Source organism: Ranitomeya variabilis, chromosome 1 (assembly GCF_051348905.1).
Source record: "Ranitomeya variabilis isolate aRanVar5 chromosome 1, aRanVar5.hap1, whole genome shotgun sequence".
In the NCBI taxonomy this organism is placed as follows: Eukaryota; Metazoa; Chordata; class Amphibia; order Anura; family Dendrobatidae; genus Ranitomeya; species Ranitomeya variabilis.
This window is the reverse complement of record NC_135232.1, coordinates 206,622,398-206,636,510: the sequence shown is the minus strand read 5'-3', so window position 1 is coordinate 206,636,510 and position 14,113 is coordinate 206,622,398. Positions and strand designations below refer to the sequence as shown.

General features: G+C 46.4%; 1 protein-coding gene across 1 annotated transcript in view; it reads left to right on the top strand.

Moving 5' to 3' along the window:
• Positions 1-1,391: 1,391 nt before the first annotated feature.
• The window catches only part of LOC143809043 (phosphatidylethanolamine-binding protein 1-like), a 45,270-nt gene continuing 32,548 nt past the window's right edge, over positions 1,392-14,113 (top strand). Inside the window, exon 1 of the mRNA XM_077292214.1 lies at positions 1,392-1,566. Within this exon, the coding sequence (XP_077148329.1) occupies positions 1,432-1,566 (135 nt within the window). The 5' untranslated portion in view covers positions 1,392-1,431. The remainder of the gene's footprint in view (positions 1,567-14,113) is intronic.

Genomic DNA, 14,113 nt, shown 5'->3' with positions numbered 1-14,113 from the left:
CATTATACTCTATGAGGGGGCTGCATTATATCCTATTAGGTGGATAGCATTATACCCTATGAAGGTGGCAACATTATACTATATGAGGGGGCTGCATTATACCCTATTAGGTGGGTAGCATTATACCCTATGGGGAGGCAGCATTATACCCTATGAGGTGGCTGCATTATACCCTATGGGGGGCTGCATTATACCCTATGAGGGGGCTGCATTATACCCTATGGGGAGCTGCATTATACCCTATGAGGGGGCTGCATTATACACTATGAAGGGGCTGCATTATACCCTATGGGGGAGCTGCATTATACCCTATGAGGGGGATGCATTATACCCTATGGGGGAGCTGCATTATACCCTATGGGGGACCTGCATTATACCCTATGAGGGGGCTGCATTATATCCTTTGGGGGGCTGCATTATATCCTATGGAGGGGCTGCATTATACCCTATGAGAGGCCTGCATTATACCATAAGGGGGCTGCATTATCCCCTATGGGGGGAGCTGCATTATACCCTATGAGGGGGCTGCATTTTACCCTACGGGGGAGCTGCATTATACCCTATGGGGTGAGCTGCAGTATACCCTATTAAGAGGCAGCATTATACCCTATGAACGGGGCTGCCTTATACCCTATGATTAGGTGGGTGGCATTATACCCTATGAGGGGGGAACATTATACCCTTTGAGGGAGCTGTCTTATACCCTACTAGGTGGGTGGCATTATACCCTATGGGGGGCTGCATTATATTATACAAGGGGGCTACTTTATATTCTATGTAGCCCCTGCTACGTAAGGCATGTACTACCTTACATTATATCCCGATACTAGCTGGTTTTACCACACAATTGGTGGGCTTGTATATATTTCTATGTAGCTACATAGTGGGCGTGAAGAATGAGTTTCTCCGGCGGGCCCAAGGTGCTCCAGTCTGATGCTGGGGATAGTAGTTATATGTAGGGGAGGGAGGCGGCCTGACATGTCCTGCGCTGCCTACACTGCTGGGCCTTCTCTGTATAGTGCACACAGTGGTGCCATTACACGGGATCATATGGGACAATGTCTGATGCTGCACGTCAGGGTCATAACACTTCTCCACGCAGGAATATGAGGCCGTCAGGACGTGAGGCAGGAGAGGGAGGATCCATGCAGCTGTCTCGTCTCGGCCCCGCATCCCGGTGTTAGCGCAGGCACTAGAGCGTCTTCTGCAGCGTCTAGCACTACTGACCATACACCGCGCTGCAGCTGTCACTCTGTCTATGCAGCCTGTGCGCTGACTGGCCCATTCACACGGGTGATCCCCCTCCGCCAATAGGATAGACGTGCTAATCTCCGCCCCTTCTTCTATTGGCTGAAGCTGACGTCTGGGCGGAGCTATCAGAGCCGTATAGTTGGTGCGAGTAGAAGTGGCGCAGACTTGTGTGAGAGCACGATGCCTGTGGACGTGTCTGAGTGGTGCGGGGCTGTGGCCCTGGACGAGGTGGAGGAAAAGCCCGCGCACCCGCTCACTGTGAGCTACGGTCCTGTGGTGATAGAGGAGCTGGGCCAAGTGCTGACCCCTACCCAGGTAGTGACCCTGTAGGCCTGGCGTGGGCGCCACTCCCACTGTGCTGGCACGCCGCCTGGGATCACGCCTTCCAGTACTGGGGTGGGCGATATATATAGTAGCAGAGGGTATATACGATCAGTGCTGTCCTCCCTGCTGGCAGACTGCCTGCAGGTCACGTGGTGCTGCATATACTGTCTGTACAGGGTGGATGCTAGGAGTGTGTGTGTAACGGTGTATGTCCTGCCGGCTACATAGTATATATACCCCGATCTGCAGTGTGTATACTGCCGGCTACATAGTATATATACCCCGATCTGCAGTGTGTATACTGCCGGCTACATAGTATGTATACCCCGATCTGCAGTGTGTATACTGCCGGCTACATAGTGTATATACCCCAATCTGCAGTGTGTATACTGCCGGCTACATAGTGTATATACCCCAATCTGCAGTGTGTATACTGCCGGCTACATAGTGTATATACCCCAATCTGCAGTGTGTATACTGCCGGCTACATAGTATATATACCCCACTCTGCAGTGTGTATACTGCCGGCTACATAGTGTATATACCCCAATCTGCAGTGTGTATACTGCCGGCTACATAGTATATATACCCCGATCTGCAGTGTGTATACTGCCGGCTACATAGTATATATACCCCACTCTGCAGTGTGTATACTGCCGGCTACATAGTGTATATACCCCAATCTGCAGTGTGTATACTGCCGGCTACATAGTATATATACCCCGATCTGCAGTGTGTATACTGCCGGCTACATAGTATATATACCCCACTCTGCAGTGTGTATACTGCCGGCTACATAGTGTATATACCCCAATCTGCAGTGTGTATACTGCCGGCTACATAGTATATACCCCAATCTGCAGTGTGTATACTGCCGGCTACATAGTATATATACCCCAATCTGCAGTGTGTATACTGCCGGCTACATAGTATATATACCCCACTCTGCAGTGTGTATACTGCCGGCTACATAGTGTATATACCCCAATCTGCAGTGTGTATACTGCCGGCTACATAGTATATATACCCCAATCTGCAGTGTGTATACTGCCGGCTACATAGTACATATACCCCACTCTGCAGTGTGTATACTGCCAGCTACATAGTGTATATACCCCAATCTGCAGTGTGTATACTGCCGGCTACATAGTATATACCCCAATCTGCAGTGTGTATACTGCCGGCTACATAGTATGTATACCCCGATCTGCAGTGTGTATACTGCCGGCTACATAGTATATATACCCCGATCTGCAGTGTGTATACTGCCGGCTACATAGTATATATACCCCGATCTGCAGTGTGTATACTGCCGGCTACATAGTATGTATACCCCGATCTGCAGTGTGTATACTGCCGGCTACATAGTATGTATACCCCGATCTGCAGTGTGTATACTGCCGGCTACATAGTATATATACCCCGATCTGCAGTGTGTATACTGCCGGCTACATAGTATGTATACCCCGATCTGCAGTGTGTATACTGCCGGCTACATAGTATATATACCCCGATCTGCAGTGTGTATACTGCCGGCTACATAGTATATATACCCCGATCTGCAGTGTGTATACTGCCGGCTACATAGTATATATACCCCGATCTGCAGTGTGTATACTGCCGGCTACATAGTATATATACCCCACTCTGCAGTGTGTATACTGCCGGCTACATAGTATATACCCCAATCTGCAGTGTGTATACTGCCGGCTACATAGTGTATATACCCCAATCTGCAGTGTGTATACTGCCGGCTACATAGTGTATATACCCCAATCTGCAGTGTGTATACTGCCGGCTACATAGTGTATATACCCCAATCTGCAGTGTGTATACTGCCGGCTACATAGTGTATATACCCCAATCTGCAGTGTGTATACTGCCGGCTACATAGTGTATATACCCCAATCTGCAGTGTGTATACTGCCGGCTACATAGTGTATATATACCCCAATCTGCAGTGTGTATACTGCCGGCTACATAGTGTATATATACCCCAATCTGCAGTGTGTATACTGCCGGCTACATAGTGTATATATACCCCAATCTGCAGTGTGTATACTGCCGGCTACATAGTATATACCCAAATCTGGGGTGTGTATTGCCAGCTATATGGTATGATGTGCATATTGAGGGTCTGCTCTATGTGGTAAGTGTGTGTATATGTGCAGATCACTAGTGTACAGAGCCAGGTGTAGTTTGGTGTCCTCTGCCATAGTTTTTGGCCTTGGTTCAGACGTCCTTGGCGTGATCTTTGTCAGATGTGTAAAAAAAATTAACTTGTCTAGCACTAGATAAGCCTTCATGTGATATAACTGTGGCTAAACGTCTGTTCCTCAGTCTCCCATGACAGCCCCACGGAGAGAGGTGATCCGCCTTTAGGCCATGTGCACACGTTCAGTATTTTTTCGTGTTTTTTCGCTATAAAAACGTGAAAAAAGCTTACATATGCCTCCTATTATTTACAGTGTATTCCGCATTTCTAGTGCAAATGTTGCATTTTTTCCGCGAAAAAATCGCATCGCGGAAAAAAAAGCAACATGTTCATTAAATTTGCGGAAATTCCGCACACCTAGGAATGCATTGATCTACTTACTTTCCGCATGTGGCTATGCCCACCATGCGGGAAGTAAGCAGATTATGTGCTGTTGGTACCCAGGGTGGAGGAGAGGAGACTCTCTTCCACGGACTGGGCACCATATAATTGGTAAAAAAAGAATTAAAATAAAAAATGGTCCTATACTCACCCTCTGATGGCCCCAGAGTCTTCCCGCCTCTCATCGGTGCATGCTCTCTTCCGTTCCTATAGATGGTGTGTGTGAAGGACCTGAGATGACTTCGCGGTCTTGTGATTGGTCACGTGACCACGACGTCATCGAAGGTCCTGCACACACCATCTATAGGAACGGACGCCGCTGAGGAGATCGGCTGTCTGCAGGTTAGTATAACCATTTTTTTTTTTTTTTTTTATTATTTTTAAATATTCTATCTTTTACTATTGATGCTGCATAGGCAGCATCTATAGTAAAAAGTTGGTCACACTTGTCAAACACTGTTTGACAAGTGTGACCAACCTGTCAGTCAGTTTTCCAAGCGATGCTACAGATCGCCTGGAAAACTTTAGCGTTCTGCAAGCTAATTTCGCTTGCAAAATGCTAAAAAAAAGGGAAAACGCAAAAAAAAAGCGGATTTCTTGCAGAAAATTTCCAGTTTTCTTCACGAAATTTCTGCAAGAAATCCTGACGTGTGCACATACCCTTAAGGGACAGGAAACCTACAGATAAAAGGGCGGTACCTCTCCCTCGCATCAGTTGGTTTCCGGTCTCTAACAGGGAACCTTCAGTGCGGTACCTGCACGAAGTTGTCTGGATGAAGAGGGCCGGGCAGTCGGGTTCCGGCAGTGAGGAGGCTCCTGCCGCCGCTGATCCGGTACTTGGGGCCGCCACCGCTGGGACTGATGGGTCCTTTAGGGTGTGTGGGAGGGGAGTGCAGCTGCCACTCCAGAGTGTGGAGTATGGGGCACCCAGGAGTACACGAGGCGGCAGCGTGTACATTAGGTGTACCAAGATGGCCACTGCTCCGGAAATGGAGCAGAACTTCTGGGGCGGGCACATGCGCAGTGGCGCTCTCCTTGCTTCCAATGGCCGCAGGTGGAGGGGGGCGGGACCATAGAGAACGCCGCAGAGCGGCAGATTTAAAAGGAAACAGATGCAGAGAGCTTCTGCTGCATGCGGTCTCCATAACCATGGAAGGCAGCGACAAGCAGCTCCAGGAGCAGCAGCAGCTGCACCAGCTTAAACAGCAACAGGAGCGCCATCACAAACAGATGGATGGACCAAAGGACAAAGATAAGCGGAGCAGCTGTTCCAGTAACCGCTCCACACAGCGATGCAGATCGGCTGCAGGAAACAATTCACCATCTACGGCTCCCTTGGTCCAAACAGCCCCCCCGCCATAACTGGTACCTGCGAGTTCATCTAATGGTGAGTGGACTTCGAGAAAGTCAATCATTATAATGGGGTTCCTTCTGTTCCCTTAATAGGGAAAGAAGTTGGAGAAAACGAAGAACCGATCCTGCCCCACGTGTAACAGGCCCTTATCAGGATCTTGGGATAAGAAGCTCTGTAGATCGTGCATACAGAAAATAGTATGTAAGGAAACCCCGGATTTTGCTTCTGAACTAAGATCTGCAATTAGATCTGAAGTTCAGAATGCCATCTCAACCATCTCCCAGGGGGGAAAACAGTAATTAAAGATCCTATATACTCCCAAGTCTGACCCCTCTACTTCAGGGGAACTGGATTTGGTAGCCTCAGCTTCATCCTGGGGTGAAGATAAAGGAGGGAGTCACTGTTTTTCCCTAGACGAAGTGGAAGGTCTGGTAAAAGCAGTAAGATCCACCATGGGGATGGAAGACCCCTGTCCGGATAGAACAATCCAGGACGTAATGTTCGGAGATTTAGGACATAAGAAACGTAGAGTGTTCCCAATAAATCCAAATGTCCAAACCCTAATTAAAAGGGAATGGGAAAAACCGGATAGGAAAAATTTGTCAGTTTCTTCCCTCAAAAGAAAATACCCTTTTGAGGAGGAGGCATCCACATCCTGGGACAAAGCTCCAAAAAAGTTTGCACTCTCCTTTTGAAGATATGGGTACGCTTAAGGATCCCTTTGATAAGAAAGCTGACACCCTGCTAAAAGGGGCCTGGGAATCAGCGAGGGGGAAATCTTAGGCTAGCTATAGCAGCAACATGTACCTTCAGATCTCTCATAGTATGGATGGATCAACTGGAGAAACAACTAAGGGACGGGGACACCAAGGAATAAGATCCTGAAATCCCTACCCATAAGAGGGGCAGCAGCATTCCTAGCGGACTCATTGGCAGATTCAGTCTGTTTAACCTCAAAATCGACAGCACTTCCAAATGCGGCCAGACGAACCCTATGGCACAAAAGCTGGCCGGGAGACCTTCAGACCAAGCTTGAGTTATGCTCAATTCCCTGTGAGGGTAAATATCTGTTTGGTGAAACTTTAGACGATATACAGGTCCTTCTCAAAAAATTAGCATATAGTGTTAAATTTCATTATTTACCATAATGTAATGATTACAATTAAACTTTCATATATTATAGATTCATTATCCACCAACTGAAATTTGTCAGGTCTTTTATTGTATTAATACTGATGATTTTGGCATACAACTCCTGATAACCCGAAAAACCTGTCTCAATAAATTAGCATATTTCACCCGTCCAATCAAATAAAAGTGTTTTTTAATAACAAACAAAAAAACCATCAAATAATAATGTTCAGTTATGCACTCAATACTTGGTCGGGAATCCTTTGGCAGAAATGACTGCTTCAATGCGGCGTGGCATGGAGGCAATCAGCCTGTGACACTGCTGAGATGTTATGGAGGCCCAGGATGCTTCAATAGCGGCCTTAAGCTCATCCAGAGTGTTGGGTCCTTCGTCTCTCAACTTTCTCTTCACAATATCCCACAGATTCTCTATGGGGTTCAGGTCAGGAGAGTTGGCAGGCCAATTGAGCACAGTAATACCATGGTCAGTAAACCATTTACCAGTGGTTTTGGCACTGTGAGCAGGTGCCGGGTCGTGCTGAAAAATGAAATCTTCATCTCCATAAAGCATTTCAGCCGATGGAAGCATGAAGTGCTCCAAAATCTCCTGATAGCTAGCTGCATTGACCCTGCCCTTGATGAAACACAGTGGACCAACACCAGCAGCTGACATGGCACCCCACACCATCACTGACTGTGGGTACTTGACACTGGACTTCAGGCATTTTGGCATTTCCTTCTCCCCAGTCTTCCTCCAGACTCTGGCACCTTGATTTCCGAATGACATGCAAAATTTGCTTTCATCAGAAAAAAGTACTTGGGACCACTTGGCAACAGTCCAGTGCTGCTTCTCTGTAGCCCAGGTCAGGCGCTTCTGCCGCTGTTTATGGTTCAAAAGTGGCTTTACCTGGGGAATGCGGCACCTGTAGCCCATTTCCTGCACACGCCTGTGCACGGTGGCTCTGGATGTTTCCACACCAGACTCAGTCCACTGCTTCCTCAGGTTCCCCAAGGTCTGGAATCGGTCCTTCTCCACAATCTTCCTCAGGGTCCGGTCACCTCTTCTCGTTGTACAGCGTTTTCTGCCACATTTTTGCCTTCCAACAGACTTACCATTGAGGTGCCTTGATACAGCACTCTGGGAACAGCCTATTTGTTGAGAAATTTCTTTCTGGGTCTTACCCTCTTGCTTGAGGGTGTCAATGATGGCCTTCTTGACATCTGTCAGGTCGCTAGTCTTACCCATGATGGGGGTTTTGAGTAATGAACCAGGCAGGGAGTTTTTAAAAGCCTCAGGTATCTTTTGCATGTGTTTAGAGTTAATTAGTTGATTCAGAAGATTAGGGTAATAGGTCATTTAGAGAACCTTTTCTTGATATGCTAATTTATTGAGACAGGTTTTTTGGGTTATCAGGAGTTGTATGCCAAAATCATCAGTATTAAAACAATAAAAGACCTGACAAATTTCAGTTGGTGGATAATGAATCTATAATATATGAAAGTTTAACCCCTTCCCGACCTTTGACGCCACGTAGGCGTCATGAAAGTCGGTGCCAATCCGACCCATGACGCCTATGTGGCGTCATGGAATGATCGCATCCCTGCAGATCGGGTGAAAGGGTTAACTCCTATTTTACCCGATCTGCAGGGAGAGGGGGAGTTGTACTTCAGCCCGGGGGGGGTGGCTTTGCCCCCCACGTGGCTACGATCGCTCTGATTGGCTGTTGAAAGTGCAACAGCCAATCAGAGCAATTTGCAATATTTCACCTATGAAAATGGTGAAATATTGCAATCCAGCCATGGCCGATGCTGCAATAGCATCTGCCATGGCTGGAAATCATGTTCTGCCCCCCCACCGCCCCCGATCTCCTCCCCAGTCCTCCGCTCCCCCGTGCTCCTGTCCGCTCCCCCGGTCCTCCGATCCCCCCCCCCCCCCCTGTGCTCCGATCCACCCCACCACCACCCCCTCATACTTACCGAGCCTCCCGAAGTCGGTCCGTCTTCTCCCTGGGCGCCGCCATCTTCCAAAATGGCGGGCGCATGCGCAGTGCGCCCGCCGCATCTGCCGGCCGGCAAAGTACATTTTGATCGCTGTGGTAGGTTCTATCACAGCGATCAAAATAAAAAATAATAAATAAACCCCCCCCCCCTTTATCACCCCCATAGGTAGGGACAATAATAAAATAAAGAAAATATATATATATTTTTTTTTCCGTTAGGGTTAGAACTAGGGTTAGAACTAGGGTTAGGGTTATGGCATGTGCACACAGTGCGGATCGGCCGCGGATCGGCCGCGGATCCGCAGCGGATCGGCCGCTGCGAATTCGAAGCAGTTTTCCATCAGGTTTACAGTACCATGTACACCTAAGGAAAACCAAATCCGCTGTGCCCATGGTGCGGAAAATTCCGTGCAGAAACGCTGCGTTGTATTTTCCGCAGCATGTCAATTCTTTGTGCGGATTCCGCAGCGTTTTACACCTGTTCCTCAATAGGAATCCGCAGGTGAAATCCGCACAAAAAAACACTGGAAATCTGCTGTAAATCCGCAGGTAAAACGCAGTGCCTTTTACCTGCAGATTTTTCAAAAATCGTGCGGAAAAATCTCACACGAATCCGCAACGTGGGCACATAGCCTTAGGGTTAGGGTTGGAATTAGAGTTAGGGTTGGAATTAGGGCTAGGGTTTGAAATAGGGTTAAGATTAGGCTTGTGGTTAGGGTTAGGGGTGTGTTGGGGTTACAGTTGTGGTTAGGGTTGGGATTAGGGTTACGGTTGGGATTAGGGTTAGGATTAGGGTTGGAATTAGGGTTACGGGTGTGTTGCGGTTAGGGTTGTGGTTAGGGGTGTGTTGGGGTTAGGGTTGTGATTAGGGTTATGGCTACAGTTGGGATTAGGGGTGTGTTGGGGTTAGTGTTGAAGTTAGAATTGAGGGGTTTCCACTGTTTAGGCACATCAGGGGTCTCCAAACGCAACATGGCGCCACCATTGATTCCAGCCAATCTTGCTTTCAAAAAGTCAAATGGTGCTCCCGCCCTTCCAAGCCCCGACGTGCGCTCAAACAGTGGTTTACCCCCACATTTGGGGTACCAGCGTACTCAGGACAAACTGGGCAACAACTGTTGGGGTCCAATTTCTCCTGTTACCCTTGCAAAAATAAAAAATTACTTGCTAAAACATAATTTTTGAGGAAAGAACAATAATTTTTTATTTTCACGGCTCTGCGTTATAAACTTCTGTGAAGCACTTGGGGGTTGAAAGTGCTCACCACACATCTAGATAAGTTCCTTCGGGGGTCTAGTTTCCAAAATGGGGTCACTTGTGGGGTGTTTCTACTGTTTAGGCACATCAGGGGCTCTGCAAATGCAATGGGACGCCCGCAGACCATTCCATCAAAGTCTGCATTTCAAATGTCACTACTTCCCTTCCGAGCCCTGACGTGCGCCCAAACAGTGGTTTACCCCCACATATGGGGTATCAGCGTACTCACAACAAACTGGGCAACAAATATTGGGGTCCAAATTCTCCTGTTACCCTTGTGAAAATATGAATGAAAATTGCTTGCTAAAACATCTTTTTTGAGGAAAGAAAAATGATTTTTTATTTTCACGGCTCTGCGTTGTAAACTTCTGTGAAGCACTTGGGGGTTGAACGTGCTCACCACACATCTAGATAAGTTCCTTGGGGGGTCTAGATTCCAAAATGGGGTCACTTGTGGGGGGTTTCTACTGTTTAGGCATATCAGGGGCTCTGCAAACGTAACATGATGCCCGCAGACCATTCCATCAAAGTCTGCATTCCAAAACGTCACTACTTCCCTTCCGAGCCCCGGCATGTGCCCAAACAGTGGTTTACCCCCACATATGGGGTATCGGCGTACTCAGGAGAAACTGGACAACAACTTTTGGGGTCCAATTTCTCCTGTTACTCTTGCAAAAATAAAAAATTCTGGGCTAAAAAAATATTTTTGAGGAAAGGAAACACATTTATTATTTTCACGGCTCTGAACCCCCAAGTGCTTCACAGAAGTTTATAACGCAAAGTGCTCACCACACATCTAGATAAGTTCCCTTGGGGGTCTAGTTTCCAAAATGGAGTCACTTGTGGGGAGTTCCTACTGTTTAGGCACACAGGGGCTCTCCAAACGCGACATGGTGTCCGCTAATGAGTGGAGCTAATTTTCCACTCAAAAAGCCAAATGGCGTGCCTTCCCTTCCGAGCCCTGCCGTGCGCCCAAACAGTGGTTTACCCCCACATATGGGGTATCATCGTACTCAGGACAAACTGGACAACAACATTTGGGGTCCAATTTCTCCTATTACCCTTGGGAAAATAAAAAATTCTGGGCTAAAAATCATTTTTGAGGAAAGAAAAATTATTTTTTTATTTTCACGGCTCTGCGTTATAAACTTCTGTGAAGCACCTGGGGGTTATAAGTGCTCACTATGCATCTAGATAAGTTCCTTGGGGGGTCTAGTTTCCAAAATGGGGTCACTTGTAGGGGAGCTCCAATGTTTAGGCACACAGGGGCTCTCCAAACGCGACATGGTGTCCGCTAACGATTGGAGCTAATTTTCCATTCAAAAAGTCAAATGGCACGCCTCCCCTTCCGAGCCTTGCCGTGCACCCAAACAGTGGTTTACCCCCACATATGAGGTATCGGCATACTCAGGAGAAATTGCCCAACAAATTTTAGGATCCATTTTATCCTGTTGCCCATGTGAAAATGAAAGAATTGAGGCTAAAAGAAATTTTGTGTGAAAAAAAAGTACTTTTTCATTTTTGCGGATCAATTTGTGAAGCACCTGGGGGTTTAAAGTGCTCACTATGCCTCTAGATGAGTTCCTTGGGGGGTCTAGTTTCCAAAATGGGGTCACTTGTGGAGGAGCTCCAATGTTTAGGCACACAGGGGCTTTCCAAACGCGGCATGGTGTCCGCTAACGATGGAGATAATTTTTCATTCAAAAAGTCAAATGGCGCTCCATCCCTTCCGAGCCCTGCCGTGCGCCCAAACAGTGGTTTACCCCCACATATGAGGTATCAGCGTACTCAGGACAAATTGGACAACAACGTTCCTGGTCCAGTTTCTCCTTTTACCCTTGGGAAAATAAAAAAATTGTTGCTAAAAGATCATTTTTGTGACTAAAAAGTTAAATGTTCATTTTTTACTTCCATGTTGCTTCTGCTGCTGTGAAACACCTGAAGGGTTAATAAACTTCTTGAATGTGGTTTTGAGCACCTTGAGGGGTGCAGTTTTTAGAATGGTGTCACTTTTGGGTATTTTCAGCCATATAGAACCCTCAAAATGACTTCAAATGTGAGGTGGTCCCTAAAAAAAATGGTTTTGTAAATTTTGTTGTAAAAATGAGAAATCACTGGTCAAATTTTAACCCTTATAACTTCCTAGCAAAAAAAAAAATTGTTTCCAAAATTGTGCTGATGTAAAGTAGACATGTGGGAAACGTTATTTATTAACTATTTTGTGTCACATAACTCTCTGGTTTAACAGAATAAAAATTCAAAATGTGAAAATTGCGAAATTTTCAAATTTTTTGCCAAATTTCCGTTTTTTTTCACAAATAAACTCAGAAATTATCGACCTAAATTTACCACTAACATGAAGCCCAATATGTCACGAAAAAACAATCTCAGAATCGCTAGGATCCGTTGAAGCGTTCCTGAGTTATTACCTCATAAAGGGACACTGGTCAGAATTTCAAAAAACGGCAAGGTCATTAAGGCCAAAATAGGCTGGGTCATGAAGGGGTTAATTGTAATCATTACATTATGGTAAATAATGAAATTTAACACTATATGCTAATTTTTTGAGAAGGACCTGTACTCCAAAAAGCAGGAGATAAAAAGAAAGGATTCCCGAACCTAGGGCCAACACAATACCAACGGCCCTTTCGGAATAAGAAATTCCGTAGGAAACCCCTAAGGGAACAAAATAGATGGGAAGAAGGACAGGGGATTTCTCTTTGGGGATTTTTTATCTCGGGAGGAGTTGCCAAAGTGACTGTCTATTCCAATACAGGGCTCTTCCGTTCGGAATATCGATAGCCCCCCAGGTATTTACGAAATTAGTAGCAGAAATAATGGCCCACCTGAGGGAACAGGATATTCTAATTATTCCATACTTAGAAGATCTGCTAATAGTGAGCGACTCAGTCCAGAACTGCAGAGTCCAAAGAGACAGTGTAATGAGAACCCTGGAAAATCTAGGATGGATTGGATGGATAAACTTAGAAAAAATGAAGATTAAAACCCAGCAGAATACAAGAATTTCTAGGCCTAAAACTGGACTCACAAAAAGGAATGCCGCCTTCCAGCACGCAAAACACACATTTTACACATTGTAATGAAAGCCTTACAAAATCCCTCCTTGACCTTAAGGAAGGCAATGTCACTATTGGGCTCCCTCTCAGCTTGTTTACCGGCGGTACAGTGGGCTCAACTGCACACAAGAGACCTCCAATGGGATATACTGGAGAATCAGTACAAATTAAGAGTCTACTTAGGACAACTAACTCTAAATTCCTTGTCTACTCATTCCCTAATTTGGTGGACAAATGTCCACAATTTGTCGAAAGGCATTCCCTGGGTAACAAAAATATCTTGTGTAATTACAACAGATGCAAGCCCCATGGGATGGGGAGCCCACATGAACAACCTAGTTACTCAAGGAACATGGAAAAATCAGGAGCTGGAAGCTTCTTCAAATCAGAAAAAGCTATGGGCCGTGGGTCAGGCTCTCGGCTTTTCTACCCCAACTGCGGGGTCAACATGTTCGCATATTTTTGGACAACCAAGTAGCAGTAGCTTACGTAAACCATCAGGGAGGTACCAGGTCCCGAACACTGATAAACACCTCCGCCAGGATCCTCAGACTAGCAGAAGAGCATCTTCTATCCCTCTTGGCACTTCAAATCCGAGGGATAGAAAATCAAAAGGCAGATTATCTGAGTCGTACTCCATTAAAACAAGGCGAATGGGTTTGAATCAATCCGTCTTTCAAAAAATTACAAAGATGCGGGGAACTCCAACGATAGACTTGTTTGCCGATCACAAGAACGAAAAAACAGAAGCCTTCTGCTCCCTCAATACCAAGGGGAACCCTCAGGTTCTAGATGCCTTCTTGCTTCCATGGACCCAGAATCTGACATACGCCTTTCCCCCATTCATCCTTATACCTGCAGTATTATGGAAAGTCAGAGTAGACAGGGCAAGTATGATACTAATAGCCCCATTCTGGCCAAAGAGAACCTTGTTTTCTTGGCTGAGAATACTATCCATCACCTATCCTTGGGTCCTACCGGACATCCCGGACCTCCTGTCCCAGGGACCAGTCTCACACCCTCAAGCAGCGAACCTCCATTTAACAGTATGGAATTTGAAAGGTCGCTGCTGAGGGAAAGAGGATTCTCAGACGAACTGATCTCTACACTACAAAAGAGTAGA